This window comes from Heloderma suspectum, chromosome 1 (assembly GCF_057233095.1).
Source record: "Heloderma suspectum isolate Gila_16-S chromosome 1, 16-S_ref, whole genome shotgun sequence".
Classification (NCBI taxonomy): Eukaryota; Metazoa; Chordata; class Lepidosauria; order Squamata; family Helodermatidae; genus Heloderma; species Heloderma suspectum.
Genome location: NC_139458.1, coordinates 156781059 through 156800078, shown reverse-complemented (window position 1 = coordinate 156800078; position 19020 = coordinate 156781059). Strand labels below are relative to the sequence as shown.

The 19020-nt window shown below is 46.5% G+C and overlaps 1 protein-coding gene across 12 annotated transcripts in view; it reads right to left on the bottom strand.

Moving 5' to 3' along the window:
• The window catches only part of C1H2orf76 (chromosome 1 C2orf76 homolog), a 65464-nt gene extending 46792 nt beyond the window's left edge, over positions 1 to 18672 (bottom strand). For 4 of the 12 annotated variants that reach the window (XR_014784092.1, XR_014784090.1, XR_014784091.1 and 1 more), the window contains exons 1-5: positions 18614 to 18672; positions 11699 to 11851; positions 9718 to 9768; positions 2521 to 2558; positions 2294 to 2375 (exon numbers count right to left, since the gene is read on the bottom strand). Coding sequence is in view for 6 of the 12 variants with exons in the window: in XM_084808204.1 (XP_084664330.1) it covers positions 2294 to 2375; positions 2521 to 2558; positions 9718 to 9768; positions 11699 to 11831 (304 nt within the window). In the remaining 6 variants the exon portion in view is untranslated. Of the gene's footprint in view, positions 1 to 2293; positions 2376 to 2520; positions 2559 to 3351; positions 3403 to 9717; positions 9769 to 11698; positions 11852 to 18381 lie in introns of all 12 variants that reach the window. The other 8 variants (XR_014784083.1, XM_084808177.1, XR_014784094.1 and 5 more) reach the window with 6 other exon arrangements.
• Positions 18673 to 19020: the final 348 nt, after the last annotated feature.

Here is a 19020-nt window from a genome sequence, read left to right as displayed (position 1 = left end):
TTTTCTTTTGTAACACCAAGTCGATTATATAGGATGCAATCACTACCTGCTGTATGACTCTCTTCGCACAGGTAGTTACTGCTGCGGAAGGCAATTGTTTGCATGGCTGTGTAAAATGTTTGGGCAATGCAGCAATTAGCTTGTACAAACCTCTAGGAGAAAGCTGTCACTTCTGCACAGAGTTTCCAGTGTAATGGACAGGAAAAGAGCACATTTCTGTCTACTTGAGCTGGCCACAAACCGATACAGAGTTAATTTTAATTAACCAGTCAGATGTATTACTTTTAGCCAAAGGCCTTTGGAAAATATAGGATATAAACCCACTGAAAAATATAGGATGTAATACAGAGATTGTAAAATTATGTCACTACTATTGGCTACCACAAATACAGCCAGAATAATAAAATCTCATCAGCTAAAAGTCGTCCTCTGCACAGTTAACAGCTATCTGCTAAATACCTTTTCCTATATTTTTCCTATTTTTCTCTTTTTAAAAAATGATATTGTGAGAAATATAAATGTTAAGATTACCTTAGAAACCAGAAATTCTACTGTTTGTTGCTATTATTAATATTTTATTATTATTTTATTAAGTGGCAATTTAGCAACATTAACATGCTAAACAATACATTTTAATTATTATACATTATGTTAGTAACAGTTCAGATCATATTTATATTATATAAGAAACTGTTAAATAAAAACCAAAAGAATAAAAACAGGTTGGATGCTGTTCTACGGAGAGAAGAGCTATCTGCGGGATGCTTCAGATCAAGCACAGGAATCCTGCTGGTGGAACGGAGGAAGTGACGATCTTTGTCAGTTTCATCCACCCACCCCAACCCCAGCAACACCTCCCTCACTCTTCTGGAGGGTCCTCCAACCCTCCAGAACAGATCAAGCGGGGGGGGGGGGGGACATAAATTCCTGCAAGGGAGGGGAGAATCACCTCCCCTTTCTACCAGAGGGAATGTTCTGAACACCATTCAGGGAATGCTCCCACCAGCAGAAAAGAAGCTGGATCCAACCTAAATAAAATAAACTGGCCATATTTTTATCCTGCCCTTCCTCCAAGGCGTTCATGTTGGCATACATGGTTCTCCCACTCACCACAACACTCTGGGATAGGTTAGGCTGAAACACATCAGGCCAATTAAATAACCCACAATTTGCCATGCACAACAAAGCATGGATTAGCCACTGGATTGTTTAACCCCTTAAAAACCTAGTGCTTCAGGATCGCATGGCATTATTCACAGACAGCAGAACTGAGGAGCATACCACAGGCAGTGCACTTGTTCTCATTCATGCATGTTATGTGCGAATCCGATCACCAACTGGCCCACGGTCACCCAGTGAGCTACATAGCTGAGAGGGGATTTAAACTACGGTCTGCTCAGTTCTAGTCCAACACTCTTAACCGCTATCCTGCACTGGTTCTCCATGCTGCACTAATCCAGCAAGTTGAGTAGGCACAGATTGTAGATTTTTTTTTAAATCGTACACCACTTTGGAAGACCTCACTACGATTGGCATCTCCCATTTTTAGCCTCTTCTCCCTGAAATCCTCCATTCAAAGCCCCCACCAGACTCACATGTGCTACATGTTAAGCAGTACATCCAGCAAGCCGCTACAAATTTGGCTTTTGATAGTGAGGACTCTTGGAACCTCAGCTACTGCCAAACAAGCATCCAGCTGCTTATACAGAGCCAAATGACACCCAGCAGGCACCTGGTTTGCCACATAAAACCGTTTTCTTACACTTATGACTGCATGCCATGGCCCGTGGCACTTTCCAATCAGAAAGTGAGCCATTATGTTCGGAGACGAGCCACACGCTCTTATACTTGTGTTCCCCCAAGTGATCCAGGTGACTCTCCAGCACCGCATTGCACATTATTAAACACTCATCTCATTATTCCTCACTAGTTCCACTGCTTGAATATCCAACCAAAACATCAGTTTAAATGTTACTGAAAAGACTAAGCAGACATGGTACTAATAACCAAGCTGTCAATCATTTAAAATTACCCTCAGCAGAATTCTAAGCCTACCTTCTTTTTAAAAAAAACACACTTCCATTAGCATTCTGAAGAGAGATCCGCGGTGCCCTCAAGCCCAAAGATTTGAATGTACATTAAACCAACCCCCTCCCGTCCTGAATAATCACCAGGTTGCATACAGAGCATCAGGAATAGCATTTGCTTTTCAGCTGGCTATCCAAACATAATCAGCTATTCTCAGGATAATGACAAGCACAATGTCTTCAGTCAATCCAAATGAGATACCTACCTACTCCAGCTGTGTGCAGGGTGCTGTCCTCTGCCAAAATGAGTTTGTCATCATCTTCTAAACTCACAACAAGTTCATTGGTCTAGAAATAGGAGGAGAAATGAAGATAAATATGGGGTCGTCAAATAAGAGCAGCCACTATATCCTAGTTGAAGACAGACATCTTCGAATATCAACAAATTAAATTTAGGAAAATCTAGGTGGAAGTAAGCAATCATAAAATGTACCTTAGAGCCATGCGCCTGGTGAATAATCTTCATCGCATCTGAAAGAGATCACTTACTTTGAGATATGATTTGTTTGTGGACATTTAGCTCTATACTACCTCTATACTACCTCTCGGGTCTCACACATGCTTACATTCTCCCTGCACATGTGTTACCCTGTGGTATTTCCCACCATAGTTTTCTTCTCCCAACTAGAAGTAAGCGAACAAGTCAGTTTGTTTGGGGTGACGTGCCAGAATCCGGTTCCACCCCAAGCAACAGCATTTCTTGTGGTAGCACCACCACAATCCTGTACCCTTTTAATAGAAAGGTAATCCCACTGAATGAATCCCAAGAAAGCCTGCACAGGATTGCAGCCTTAGGGCACAATCCTATGACTTACGCCCTCAATGCTCGTAACCCTCTGAACCCAGAACTTATGAGCATCCACTGCAGAGCAGGAGGAGCAGCAAAGGAAATTGCAGCCTCCCTGCTCTGCATTTTTGCTAGACAAGACTTTTTTGCCCATCTAGCTGGGGCATGTTGGGGGGGAGCAGGGAAGGAGGCTGGAGAGCCCTTGGGATCCCAGCCTCTCCAGTCCCCCCTTCCCACCCACCAACACAACTTGCTGATCTCGGAGGGGCAGCTGGCACAGTTCTTTCCTCACCGGCTGCAAGGGGGCAGAGGGTGAAGCACAAAGTCCTGGCTCCAAAGTCAGAGCACCGTCTCCAACCTCAGATCCCAGAATCTGAAGTATCCTGTGGCCCCCAGATGCTGTCTAAGGGCCAAAGGATTGCTCCCTTAGATATCCTTTTTTTGGCAGCCATTTCAGAGACCCCTCTTAATACATACCACAAAAGACTTCCGCTGAGCGAACATCAGGGTACAAACATTTCCAAGAAACTGTCCCAAAATTGTAAGAAAAAAATCTATGTAGAAGTTATAAAATGTGGCAGAAATACATTTTGCCCAATGAAACAATGTAAATGTATACTCTGGGCTCATCAACAGCTTTCCTCTCACTTCCCCATAAAAAAAAAATTATTGTTCCTTCATATTTCAGGGTGTATAATAGTCAAAATGTCACATAAGAAACAAAATACCACATAAACATTATAAAAGCATTATGCATAAATAAATTCTTACACAAATGCAAGAACTAATTCATTACACCCCTTAAAGTAACAGTCAGCTGTATTCTCTACCTTAAAATAAAAGGTTTACTTACTTACATTTATGCAAGGTTATTTTACCCCCATAATGCTCTCAATACAGACATGGAACAATATCCTTGAGACTATTCAGATACAAATGCAAAAAAATAACATCCCAACCTATCTGGTTTGCAAAATTCAAACTACAACATGAACTCCAACCCTTCAACAGCAGTTTTACTTTGTAATTATATGGATCACATGCCCACAATAGGCTCCATTTTAACAGTTAAATCCACCTCATCGTTTTCAACGCCAGTAAAATTTTAAAAATCACATAATTTGAGAATATTTTGATGGGGGGGCACTTTCCTGAGATATTTTCAAGACTTCACCTTGTTTTAAGAAGTACGCAATCCTGTTTTCCAGTCCAGCTATTAACATGACAGCAACCTTAGCATAAATTCCCACTTGTTAACCCTCCAGTGACATTATTAGTCTTACAGAAAGTTACAGTGTTTAATTGTGTACACAATATAAAAGCAGGTGGACAACAGTCACTAAGGACATGGTTTATATTGGGCACCTTTTATACTAAAAAAAGTGAGATCAGATTGCAGCTGACTTTCTTTACATTTACAAATCAAGTGCCAAAAACATATTTTAAAAATTCTCAGCAAAAATTAGGAACAAGTCCAGGTCCTGTAATTGCTCCAGTTATGGAATGATCTGCTCATTTACCACTGCTTTTAGGAGAGTGCTGAAAACTACTCTATACTACCAGGCTTTTGGTAGCACTTGATTTTAGATACATAGGTGTACTTCAAATAGAGCTGAATTAGGGTTTCTTAGTATTAATGACTGTTTTTATAATCTTTCGTAATATCCAACTTTGCAAGAGTGGACTTCCTCTAACAGCAAATTACACAATCTTGATAATAATTCCTTGAAACTTTTCCTTTTTTATAATCATTTCTTCAAAAGCAGTCAGATAAATCCTAAAAGAGCCATTTCTAATCCCAATATATATGCAGTTTGTTATCTGCATTCACAGAAACCAAAGAAGTTTGTCTGGTTCATTCCTCTTTTTAAAGAATACCCCAGCTAATATATTGTTCCTATTTTAACATGTCCCAATATCTTACAATCCCATATTTTACCCACAGAGATTCTACCACAGCTATCACAAAACTTCCATTGTAAATAAAATATTAGTAGGATTTGTTTCAAATGAGAAGCAGTATATAATATTGCCAATAAATAAATAATGTAGCTGGGTGTAATTTTTTTTTCAAACTAGCCCATGCATGGCATTACTGCCATAATAACTGGGTTCTCATCATTCATTATCTTTTACTTTACTAAATCTTCTGCTTCAAATTAAATTGTAGATCATTTAGCAAACTCATACTTAAGATCTTTCCTGTTTATCTCCAGCTTCATTCTCACCTACTTCTTATTTACTATGTAAATTCTTCCAACACATAAGCCTCTCATTCCACGCTGCCAGCTCCTACTTGGCTACCCCTTCCGACCTCACAATTAGTTGCTGAATATTGAAATGCAGATGCACAGAGGAAACTGTGATTTCAAAGGATTGTGGGTCATCAGCAGCACTTCAACATGTGAGCCAAGTTTAAAAGGCACTTTAGGAAGATGATAAAAAAAAAATACCCAAAAGACAACTCTGCCAATTAACACCAGCATGAATAATGTGCATGCTAATATTGAAGTGAATTCCAAGATGTACAATTCTTTAATAACTCAATGAGGGAAAGTTCTAGCTGTAATGGAACTGAAATGACTGATCTTTTCCCTTCCTAATGCCTACACCCAGTCTTCTATGAAAACCACCATATTCACTGTTTCTCCTACATCTCAGACTTTTTAAATGTTACTACTTCATAGCATCCACTGCTTTTTCAAATTAGCCAAAGTCATTATACAGAAAGATTATATTCAGATACCACATCAGCAACTGAGGTAAGGTGGAGCCAACTAGTCAATATGGAGAAACTGACTAAAGTAGATAGGGTATTTCAGTGAGAAACAGATTATCAGCTTTACAAAAATCAGCCCAGAATAGCTTCATCAAATCAGGAGATAACTAACTCTTCAAAAAGAAAGAGAGAGAGAGAGAGAAAGCAGTTAGATTTTCAAAGGAAGCTTCAAAGAATTAAGAACCCAAATTTTACTGGTCCTCAAAATGAGAGAAACTGAACTCCCTTTTAAAATTTAGGCTTGATTCTATTTTGTAATAAGAATACTCTTGACACTTACAACCCCCACAATTCCTGCTATACTTTTCAGTGTCTCCTACTGCTAGCTTTCATTGACCCATAGCATGGGTTGCCAGATACAGATCCCAAGAGAGCTCTTATGTATTTAAAAGTTACATACAAGGGAATGCTTCACCAGGTATGGGCTTTTCCCATCATCATACTGCACTGATCAGTTAAGATTTTTTTTAGGATGGGGAGGGGGCACTCCATTTTCCAACTAGAGGCCTGGGGAAGCCAGAAGTGTATTTTGCCACATGAACTGGCCTCCTTAGAAATGACTAAGGCTGCATCACAAAGTTGCTGCCATTGATCAGTAAGGGCTTCCAAGCTATGGAGCGCATGTACTCAGACTGAAATGAGGCATTACATACAAAAGTAAAAGGTAACGTGAAACAGTAGGCTCATAAAACCTGACAACCCTGCTTATTTAACTTATATGCAGAGTACATCATGAGAAATGCCGGGTTGGATGAATCAGAGGTCGGAATTAAGATTGCTGGGAGAATTATCAACAACCTCCGATATGCAGATGATACCACCCTAATGGCAGAAAACGAAGAGGATCTAAAGAGCCTCTTGTTGAGGGTGAAAGAGGAGAGTGCAAAAGCTGGTTTGAAACTCAACATTAAAAAAACGAAGATCATGGCATCTGGCCCCATCACTTCCTGGCATATAGAAGGGGAAGAAATGGAAGCAGTGACAGATTTTACTTTCTTGGGCTCCAAGATTATCGCAGACGGTGACTGTAGCCATGAAATTAAAAGACGCTTGCTCCTTGGGAGGAAAGCTATGGCCAACCTAGACAGCATAGTAAGAAGCAGAGACATCACCTTGCCGACAAAGGTCCGTCTAATCAAAGCTATGGTTTTCCCAGTAGTAATGTATGGCTGTGAGAGCTGGACTATAAGGAAGGCTGAGCGCCGAAGAATTGATGCTTTCAAACTGTGGTGCTGGAGAAGACTCTTACGAGTCCCCTGGACTGCAAGGAGGTCAAATCAGTCCATCCTAAAGGAAATCAACCCTGAGTGCTCATTGGAAGGACAGATAATGAAGCTGAAGCTCCAATATTTTGGCCACCTAATGCGAAGAGAAAACTCCCTGGAAAAGACCCTGATGCTGGGAAAGACTGAAGGCCAAAGGAGAAGGGGACGGCAGAGGATGAGATGGCTAGATAGCATCACCGATGCAATGAATATGAACTTGAGCACGCTCCGGGAGAGAGCGCAGGACAGGAAGGCCTGGCGTGCTATGGTCCTTGGGGTCACGAAGAGTCGGACACGACTGAACGACTGAACAACAACAACAATTACCAAAAGTTACCATAACTTAATTAAAATTTGGTAGGCACAGATAAAATTGCTCTGAGGGCCATATCCACTCTACTGGCCACAATTTGATCCCCCCTAAGTTCAGACCCTGATAGTGCAATCCTAAGCATGCTCATTTTGGGGTTCAATGAGATCCCCAGCCTTCAGAATAGAATAAATAAAACTCAGCCACACTCTCTACAAAACAAAGCTTTAGCACTGTGCAGATCACCCAGGCCAATATCCTGTTTCTAGCTGTTCCACAACGCAATCCTATGCACGTTTACTCAGAAGTTCAACAGGGCTTACTCCCAGGTAAGTGTGCATAGGATTACAGCTGTAGCTGACCGAGAAAGGAGGTGGGATACTTTCTGGCCTTTACGCATCATGCTCAACAACTCCAGAAAAAAGTCACAAGATATCCAAATGTATCCAACTCTGTAGCCATTATTGTTGTTACAACAACTCTTCTATAATTTCACACCATTACTAGTTAGAAACCTTCCCCAGACTGATACAACTCCTCAGGGTAGGAACTTTCCTTCCTGCCCCATGCTAACCTGTAAAACACCATGTATGTTGACAGCACTTATATAACACAAGTATTTCTAGTCAATTTCTAGCTACTCTCTTGACAAGTTCACACATCGCACTAAGCCACCCTGAGAATAAACCATGGTGGGTGGGCAGCTTGTCCGTTACTCCCAATGGATGATTGCCCACTCAGTGGCTTACCATGATTTGTTAATCATGGATTTGTTAATCAGTGATTTGTTAATCACTGCAGTCCTGCAGTGTGCAGGACTGCAAAACTGCATGTCCACTATTTAGCCCAGTATAGCCATATCCCCCTCTTTGTCAATGTCCATGTCAACTTCATCCTCCACTTCCCAAGCGGAACTCCCCCCCCCCACCCCACCCCCTGTATCAGCTCCCACCCCCCACCACTCCTCCTGCATTATCTCACAATTTTGTGAGCCCTTATGAACGTGATAATTAGCGTTCACATTTTTTCTTTTCGGGGTCTTGCACAAGTCCGCTATTCAGCCAAGCATACCAATATTCCCCTCTTGTCAACATCCTTGTCAATTTCATCCTTCACTTCAGGGCTTCCCTTGCTAGCAATGATTTTTTTTTTTTTTAAGGCTGCTTCATGTTCTTGTTGTTGTTCAGTCATTAAGTCGTGTCCGATTCTTCGCGACCCCATGGACCATAGCACGCCAGGCCTTCCTGTCCACCGCTCTCTGCCAGAGTGTGCTCAAGTTCATATTCATTGCATCAGTGATGCTATCTAGCCATCTCATCCTCTGCCATCCCCTTCTCCTTTTGCCTTCAATCTTTCCCAGCATCAGGGTCTTCTCCAGGGAGTTTTCTCTTCGCATTAGGTGGCCAAAATATTGGAGCTTCAGCTTCAGTATCTGTCTTTCCAATGAGCAGTCAGGGTTGATTTCCTTTAGGACTGACTGATATGACCTCCGTGCAGTCCAGGGGACTCGTAAGAGTTTTCTCCCTCCTCTAAAGTTCCTTCTCTCCTGCAGCCGCCAGCCATTTCTGGCTCCCCCTCCCCCTTCGTGCTTGTCATTGCTCTGTAACCCATATGTGTATCTGACAGCTAGCAACGAAGGCCAGTGGAAGGATCACTAAACATATGCAAATTTTGAGGCAGACACATAAGGCAGATTGCTAAAAATATGAAAATTTGAAGGCAGAGCAGTAAAACTGAGGTGGAAATTGTGCAAATTTCATGACAGAACAGTAAAATGGAGGGGAGATTGCACAAATTTCATGGCAGAGCAGTAAAACCAAGGGAAGTATTACACAAAATTCCTAGCAACCGATATTCACTCCTGCACAAAAAAATTAAAATTCTCAATGGAGGGTGCCAAGAAGGGAGAGGGAAGAATGGCAGCAGCATTAGCAAGATTGCGAGGAGAAGCAGAGTTTTTCACTGCTCTCGCCAGGCAGGTCTCTAGCCATTCCCAACAACCCACAATAAAATCATCCTGCCAGGTTCGGGTGTCACAACAAGCCACCCTAAGAACAAGACACCCTAAACAATGCTACTCTAAGCCATGGGTTTTCAGGGTGGTTTGTTTGTGAAAAACCACCCGCAATGGAAAAACCATTCCAGATTCAGAAATCGTGCTAAGCCACCTTGCAACCACCCACAATAACAACCACCATGGTTTAGCATGATATCGGAACCAGGTCACTAAAATGATACAAGCTTAAACAAATCTCTCCTTGTACTGTACATCCTCATGATATATTTCCATCATAAACTGCGTTTTTTTCCTCAGTCTCTTCCCCCACTCCTATCAAAGCTGAACAGAACAAGCTCTTTTAAGATCCACTTATGACATAATTTCTCCATTTCTATAATCACTTTAGTTCCTTATTTTATATTTACTCAAAGCAGATTAAATCTCAACATATAGGTAATTTGATTTAACTGAAGAGTAAAAAAAGACATACCGTATCTATATTTTTTAAAAGGAGGTGGAAGCCCTGTCCTTAATGCCACATCTAGAAAAAAAGTTGAAAAGAAACACTATCAGTTTTCACCTGTATTTAACAGGATGGATACACATGCCTACCTTTTCTTAGGACTAACAGCACAATCCTATGTATGTTTAGTCAGAAGTAATTTCCACGAAGTCAAATGGAGTTTACTCCCAAATGAACATACATAGGCTTGTAGACCAAGTCATGCAAATAGAACTTACTCCCAAGTAAACAAGGATAAGACATAGACTTGGTTCACACATAACACTATCCTGTGGTTAACCCATGGTTTATTGCCCTACCCAGGCTATTATCTGTCATGATACCTCTCTCATAATACTGTAACCTGGGGTCATCTCATGAAGATGAACAGTAGGAGATTCAGGACAGATAAAAGGAAGGACTTTTTCACAGAGCGCATAGTTAAACTATGGAATTCACTTCCACAACATGTAGTGATGGCCACCAATTTGGATGGCTTTAAAAGGGGATTGGACAAATTCATGAAGCATAAAGCTATCAAAGATTACTAGTCCTGATGGCTATAGGCTACCTCCAGTATCAGAGGAAGTATGCCTATGTACACCAGTTGCTGGGGAACATGGGCAAGAGGGTGCTGTTACATTCATGCCCTGCTTGTGGGTTTTCTATGGGCAGCTGGTTGGCCACTGTGTAAACAAAATGCTGGACTACATGGACCCTTGGTCTGATCCAGCATGGCTCTTGTGTTCTCAGATGATTGAGAAAACAAACCATGGTTTGTTCAATCCTTGGGCTGTTTGTTTCCCTCCTCTTTTGCCCGCTCCCTCCCTGTATCTCAAATGCCTTACCAGTGCTGTAGTACTGGCATGTAGAACTGCTGGGGGTTTTTTATGGTTCTGTGTTCACACGTAATGACAATCCGTTGTTTAAACAACCCAGAGTTCACAACCCATGTGTTCTCTTTCTGGATTGTTTGTGGTTAACAAAACATAGTTTGTTAGCACTGCTGGTTTCACACACCACAACCACCCAGAATTCAATAACCCATACCATGGGTTAGCATTATGTGCAAAAGCAGCTGCAGTGACACAATGAGCCCTAATGGTGATAGAGATTAGAGGTTAATATCATGCACAATGCACCCCAATAACTGCCAACAACTATCTTAACACAATGCAATTCCATCCACTTTGTTACATCCATAACAGCAGGAAACCTCATTTGTGAATCATTCCTGAGAAATGTGCAGGTCCTCTGAAGGATGAGCAATGGAATGGAACTTTATGGATTCCTCGAGTTTTGCTTAACCAAGCCATGACACAGTAGGACTATGATAGCAATAAAGGAAGTTGCATTTTACAAAGGCAGACCACTGTTCCATCTAGTTCAGCACTGTTGACACTGACCTCAGTCACACATAAAGCTAACCCATGGTTATTTCAACCATGGCTTGTTGCCCTACCCAGGGTTTGCCTAACAGCCAATCGACCAAACCATGGTTTGTTTTCTCAGTCCCTGGGTTGTTTGTTTCCCTCCTCCTTCACCCACTCCCTCCTTGTATCCCAACTGCATTTGCAACCCACAATTCTGGGTTCACAGGTAACAGCAACCCATAGTTTAAACAACCCACAGTTCACAACCCAATAACAAAGCATAGGTTCTCTTCATGGCTTGTTTGTGGTTAACAACCTATAGTTCCAGGTTCACACATAATGACAACCTAAGGTTCAACAAACCATGGTTTGTCATTACATGTGACCCAGGTCACTGACTGGCAGCAACTCTCCAGGGTTTCTTTCCCAGCCCTACCTAAAGATGCCTTTTGCATACAAAACATATGCTCCACCAATGAGCTACAGCCCTTCCCCTGGGGGTGCTATCAGCATGTAGCAGTTCCCTAACCTTTTCCCTGCCAAGTGATGTTCGACAAACTGAGCAGTGCTAGCCAAACATAACAAGAGCTTCTTACCATTCTTCACAAATGCAATAAACTGTTTTACAGTCTGATTCAAGTTAACGCCATGGTACACGACAGGCCTGAAATTATGGTGCTCAAAGGAGCGAACTAGACGAACAGTGACAGTCACATCTTCTGATGACATGTGAGTTAGCCACAAATTACCTGGAAGGCAAAAATGTAATACAACATCAAAATAATTTCTTTTGAAACATAAGGAAACTAATGTTAGGTACAAATGAGGTTTCTGTACAAAGTGATTCCTTCTTCTTTTTACATATTGAATATGTATTCCAGCATTTTTGGAATTTAGGGCTTTTTGGAAAGGATGGTAGTAAATGGGAAAGTGAAAAGAAGCATGGATAGCAGGAGATGTAGGACAGGTGATAAGAAAGGAAACCAGATTATGTATTAGGGGACTGTAAAATTCTGTGAAATTCACAGATGCCCCACATTTTAAGTAGTCCAAGTTCTGCCAAGAACCCTACTTTCTGACCCGTCCTTCATTACCACTAGCTTCCTTAAGCCCTTTCACTTTTTTCTGGGAAATCTGAGTTTATAGCTCCCAGCACCAGCATCAGTGATCCAGAAAATCCCAATCTCTGCATCACATTTCAGATTTCATAAAATGTGGTGCACACAGAAATGAGAGGGACACACAGTCCAAGGGCACAAGTTCAAAATCTCCACTGTGCGGGAAACAATTTAACAAGCTGATCAACTAGGTCAGGCAAAATGCCTTTTAAAGAAGGGTGGAAGAAGAATATCTAAGATAAATAAAAACAACTTGTAACAGAGTTGCCCTTCTCTACAACCACAACGTTTAAACAAGTGACACAAAGGGCCAAATCCACAAACAAAAACTAAGCTTATCATCTTCCAGAGAACTTTCTACAAAGTTTGCACATGAGGCCAAAATATCTGATGGATTACACAAGAGCAGAGCAATCCTATCTGTGCTGAAACGAGCACTAATGTTAGAGCCTCTAAGAAATCCAAAGCCCTGCTGACCTGGCACAAGCCCAATGGGGCGAAAGAGAGGGAGGAATGGCATTTCCCCTCCTTTTCCCCTCCACAGGCTGTTTTTATTTTACAAATTGCATCCCACTGAAACTGATGGGAGGGAATTGATCTATGTTAGCATAGACCAGGCACCAGTTTGAGGGTAGTCAAGATAGCTGAGTAGCCTACAAACCCACAGCCTCTTCCAACACGCCCACTGGCCCACATCTGACACATCTCCCTTTTGGAGAGGTAAGGACTACAAAGGTTTCCACAGGGGCTGGGAGGGAGCATCCAAGATCAGATCTCCATCTCAGAGTGCAAGAGTTACAAAACAATCCTTTGGCCCCTGAGGCACTCTCCCAAGGACCATAGGTTTGCATCCCAAGTAGAAAAAAAATCTGAACAACACTCTTGCATCCTTAGTCGCCACTCAGCCATGAAGCTCACTGGGTGACTTTGCGTCAGTCACTGACACTCAGCTGTGTTGTTCTGAGGATGAAATGGAGAGGAGGAGGATCATGTAAGCCACCTTGGCATCCTTGGAGGAAAAAAGGTGGGATATAAATGTAATAATAATTTTTAAAACCTATTTTTAACCACTTCTCTCCCTCAAATTCCAATCTTCATTCTTGGGCACCTAGAACTCTAATATCTGCATTTACTTGATAAATAAATTCTCACAGGTTCACTATAACTGGCAGAACTTAACCATGAGCAATGCAGAACAGTCATCTGTCCTCTGACCTGAACCACAGAAATTCAACAACTAGCAAGTGTACCAAAGTTTTAAAGTACACATACCAAAGGATAAGTGAAACTTATCTCATCTGCCTTCCGAACAAATATGTGAGCAAATCCAATAGTAATCCCATTGTACAAATTAGGACATCGAACTAGGAAGTACTGATTGATCACATGTGTTCTTGGCTGAAGAAAGATTTGAGCCTAGAATATGATATGAATAATAAGCAATAATCTCATAAAACCGAAGCAAAATTGCTACTTGCATGTATAACAGCATATGTTTATGTTTCCAGAACATTACAAGCCTCACCTGAATAAAATAGGTGGGTTAAAAATAATTAATAAACTTTAAATGGGGCTGGCCATGTTAGGTTAAAATACATCGTTATACCAGAATAAGTGTATTATGGCAGAATCTTATGCACAAAAAGAAGTCCTTAGGGCACAATCCTATGCAAGTTTGGACAGAAACAAGCCCTAAAACTCCCAGAATTCCCATAACTCCCAGCATTCCCCAGGCTGGCTGGGGAATGCTGGGAGTTGTAGGACCTTTCTCTGTCTAAACATGCATGGGATTGCACCTTTATCCAGTATGGCCCGCTGGGAGTTGTGGGACCTTTCTCTGTCTAAACATGCATGGGATTGCACCTTTAGCCAGTATGGCCCGCTGGGAGTTGTGGGACCTTTCTCTGTCTAAACATGCATGGGATTGCACCTTTAGCCAGTATGGCCCGCTGGGAGTTGTGGGACCTTTCTCTGTCTAAACATGCATGGGATTGCACCTTTAGCCAGTATGGCCCGCTGGGAGTTGTGGGACCTTTCTCTGTCCAAACATGCATGGGACTGCCCCTTCAGCCAGTATGGCCCGCTGGGAGTTGTGGGACCTTTCTCTGTCCAAACATGCATGGGACTGCCCCTGCAGCCAGTATGGCCCGCTGGGAGTTGTGGGACCTTTCTCTGTCCAAACATGCATGGGACTGCCCCTGCAGCCAGTATGGCCCGCTGGGAGTTGTGGGACCTTTCTCTGTCCAAACATGCATGGGACTGCCCCTGCAGCCAGTACGGCACGCTGGGAGTTGTGGGACCTTTCTCTGTCCAAACATGCATGGGACTGCCCCTGCAGCCAGTACGGCCCGCTGGGAGTTGTGGGACCTTTCTCTGTCCAAACATGCATGGGACTGCCCCTGCAGCCAGTACGGCCCGCTGGGAGTTGTGGGACCTTCCTCTGTCCAAACATGCATGGGACTGCCCCTGCAGCCAGTACGGCCCGCTGGGAGTTGTGGGACCTTCCTCTGTCCAAACATGCATGGGACTGCCCCTGCAGCCAGTACGGCCCGCTGGGAGTTGTGGGACCTTCCTCTGTCCAAACATGCATGGGACTGCCCCTGCAGCCAGTACGGCCCGCTGGGAGTTGTGGGACCTTCCTCTGTCCAAACATGCATGGGACTGCCCCTGCAGCCAGTACGGCCCGCTGGGAGTTGTGGGACCTTCCTCTGTCCAAACATGCATGGGACTGCCCCTGCAGCCAGTACGGCCCGCTGGGAGTTGTGGGACCTTCCTCTGTCCAAACATGCATGGGACTGCCCCTGCAGCCAGTACGGCCCGCTGGGAGTTGTGGGACCTTCCTCTGTCCAAACATGCATGGGACTGCCCCTGCAGCCAGTACGGCCCGCTGGGAGTTGTGGGACCTTCCTCTGTCCAAACATGCATGGGACTGCCCCTGCAGCCAGTACGGCCCGCTGGGAGTTGTGGGACCTTCCTCTGTCCAAACATGCATGGGACTGCCCCTGCAGCCAGTACGGCCCGCTGGGAGTTGTGGGACCTTCCTCTGTCCAAACATGCATGGGACTGCCCCTGCAGCCAGTACGGCCCGCTGGGAGTTGTGGGACCTTCCTCTGTCCAAACATGCATGGGACTGCCCCTGCAGCCAGTACGGCCCGCTGGGAGTTGTGGGACCTTCCTCTGTCCAAACATGCATGGGACTGCCCCTGCAGCCAGTACGGCCCGCTGGGAGTTGTGGGACCTTCCTCTGTCCAAACATGCATGGGACTGCCCCTGCAGCCAGTACGGCCCGCTGGGAGTTGTGGGACCTTCCTCTGTCCAAACATGCATGGGACTGCCCCTGCAGCCAGTACGGCCCGCTGGGAGTTGTGGGACCTTCCTCTGTCCAAACATGCATGGGACTGCCCCTTCAGCCAGTACGGCCCGCTGGGAGTTGTGGGACCTTCCTCTGTCCAAACATGCATGGGACTGCCCCTGCAGCCAGTACGGCCCGCTGGGAGTTGTGGGACCTTCCTCTGTCCAAACATGCATGGGACTGCCCCTGCAGCCAGTACGGCACGCTGGGAGTTGTGGGACCTTCCTCTGTCCAAACATGCATGGGACTGCCCCTGCAGCCAGTACGGCCCGCTGGGAGTTGTGGGACCTTCCTCTGTCCAAACATGCATGGGACTGCCCCTGCAGCCAGTACGGCCCGCTGGGAGTTGTGGGACCTTCCTCTGTCCAAACATGCATGGGACTGCCCCTGCAGCCAGTACGGCCCGCTGGGAGTTGTGGGACCTTCCTCTGTCCAAACATGCATGGGACTGCCCCTGCAGCCAGTACGGCCCGCTGGGAGTTGTGGGACCTTCCTCTGTCCAAACATGCATGGGACTGCCCCTGCAGCCAGTACGGCCCGCTGGGAGTTGTGGGACCTTCCTCTGTCCAAACATGCATGGGACTGCCCCTTCAGCCAGTACGGCCCGCTGGGAGTTGTGGGACCTTCCTCTGTCCAAACATGCATGGGACTGCCCCTGCAGCCAGTACGGCCCGCTGGGAGTTGTGGGACCTTCCTCTGTCCAAACATGCATGGGACTGCCCCTTCAGCCAGTACGGCCCGCTGGGAGTTGTGGGACCTTCCTCTGTCCAAACATGCATGGGACTGCCCCTGCAGCCAGTACGGCCCGCTGGGAGTTGTGGGACCTTCCTCTGTCCAAACATGCATGGGACTGCCCCTTCAGCCAGTACGGCCCGCTGGGAGTTGTGGGACCTTCCTCTGTCCAAACATGCATGGGACTGCCCCTTCAGCCAGTACGGCCCGCTGGGAGTTGTGGGACCTTCCTCTGTCCAAACATGCATGGGACTGCCCCTGCAGCCAGTACGGCACGCTGGGAGTTGTGGGACCTTCCTCTGTCCAAACATGCATGGGACTGCCCCTGCAGCCAGTACGGCACGCTGGGAGTTGTGGGACCTTCCTCTGTCCAAACATGCATGGGACTGCCCCTGCAGCCAGTACGGCCCGCTGGGAGTTGTGGGACCTTCCTCTGTCCAAACATGCATGGGACTGCCCCTTCAGCCAGTACGGCACGCTGGGAGTTGTGGGACCTTCCTCTGTCCAAACATGCAAGGGACTGCCCCTTCAGCCAGTACGGCACGCTGGGAGTTGTGGGACCTTCCTCTGTCCAAACATGCATGGGACTGCCCCTTCAGCCAGTACGGCACGCTGGGAGTTGTGGGACCTTCCTCTGTCCAAACATGCATGGGACTGCCCCTTCAGCCAGTACGGCCCGCTGGGAGTTGTGGGACCTTCCTCTGTCCAAACATGCATGGGACTGCCCCTGCAGCCAGTACGGCACGCTGGGAGTTGTGGGACCTTCCTCTGTCCAAACATGCATGGGACTGCCCCTGCAGCCAGTACGGCACGCTGGGAGTTGTGGGACCTTCCTCTGTCCAAACATGCATGGGACTGCCCCTGCAGCCAGTACGGCCCGCTGGGAGTTGTGGGACCTTCCTCTGTCCAAACATGCATGGGACTGCCCCTGCAGCCAGTACGGCCCGCTGGGAGTTGTGGGACCTTCCTCTGTCCAAACATGCATGGGACTGCCCCTTCAGCCAGTACGGCACGCTGGGAGTTGTGGGACCTTCCTCTGTCCAAACATGCATGGGACTGCCCCTTCAGCCAGTACGGCACGCTGGGAGTTGTGGGACCTTCCTCTGTCCAAACATGCATGGGACTGCCCCTGCAGCCAGTACGGCCCGCTGGGAGTTGTGGGACCTTCCTCTGTCCAAACATGCATGGGACTGCCCCTGCAGCCAGTACGGCACGCTGGGAGTTGTGGGACCTTCCTCTGTCCAAACATGCATGGGACTGCCCCTGCAGCCAGTACGGCACGCTGGGAGTTGTGGGACCTTCCTCTGTCCAAACATGCATGGGACTGCCCCTGCAGCCAGTACGGCCCGCTGGGAGTTGTGGGACCTTCCTCTGTCCAAACATGCATGGGACTGCCCCTGCAGCCAGTACGGCCCGCTGGGAGTTGTGGGACCTTCCTCTGTCCAAACATGCATGGGACTGCCCCTTCAGCCAGTACGGCACGCTGGGAGTTGTGGGACCTTCCTCTGTCCAAACATGCATGGGACTGCCCCTTCAGCCAGTACGGCACGCTGGGAGTTGTGGGACCTTCCTCTGTCCAAACATGCATGGGACTGCCCCTTCAGCCAGTACGGCACGCTGGGAGTTGTGGGACCTTCCTCTGTCCAAACATGCATGGGACTGCCCCTTCAGCCAGTACGGCACGCTGGGAGTTGTGGGACCTTCCTCTGTCCAAACATGCATGGGACTGCCCCTTCAGCCAGTACGGCACGCTGGGAGTTGTGGGACCTTCCTCTGTCCAAACATGCATGGGACTGCCCCTGCAGCCAGTACGGCCCGCTGGGAGTTGTGGGACCTTCCTCTGTCCAAACATGCATGGGACTGCCCCTGCAGCCAGTACGGCACGCTGGGAGTTGTGGGACCTTCCTCTGTCCAAACATGCATGGGACTGCCCCTTCAGCCAGTACGGCACGCTGGGAGTTGTGGGACCTTCCTCTGTCCAAACATGCATGGGACTGCACCCTTAGTCTCGAAAGTACAAGCCCCTTCGTTATGTTTTTCTGTAACAGACTAACACGGTTATCGTGAATTTACTCACAACACAGAAATACGAAGCGGGAGCAGCTCGACTCCTGCGTTCCGACGTGACGTGCCATTTTGTGTCAAATTCGATACACACGAGGTAACCAGGGCAGAGCGGCAACATACCAACCATATCCATAACTCCTTCGCTCTCACCCCAATAACATTCCCTTTTGGCTCCTGCTCCCCCTGCCACCCAACTCCTCGTTGCCGCTTCGGTAACAATCCGAATTCTCTGTCGGGCTCACCGGAGGAGGACCTCGGTTTTGCCTCTCCCTGCCTCTGCTTGGTAGCTCCCGCCACAGAGGCCGCTGGCTGAAGCTACGCAGGCGGCTGCGCCCTCTGCAGAGTCACGTGACCGGGACGCACGCGGCTCTTCCCCGCCCTCCCCCTTTCTCCCCTACCCGCCAGACAACCACGTCCTCATCCTCCCTCTCATCCTCGCGTCTTCCCCTACTCCTCCCACCCCCCTCGTCAGCGATTGGCTGGCTGTTCGAGGCCCCTTTCGGGCGCATCCAATAACGAAGGCTATTTTCCGCCCATGGGCGGAGCTGAATCGTTTATTGGCCCCGATCCTTGTTTTTTCTCAGACACGCCCATCATTTCGTGAATGGCGGCATCACTCCGTTTCTTCGTTTTCCCCGCTTCGCTTTCT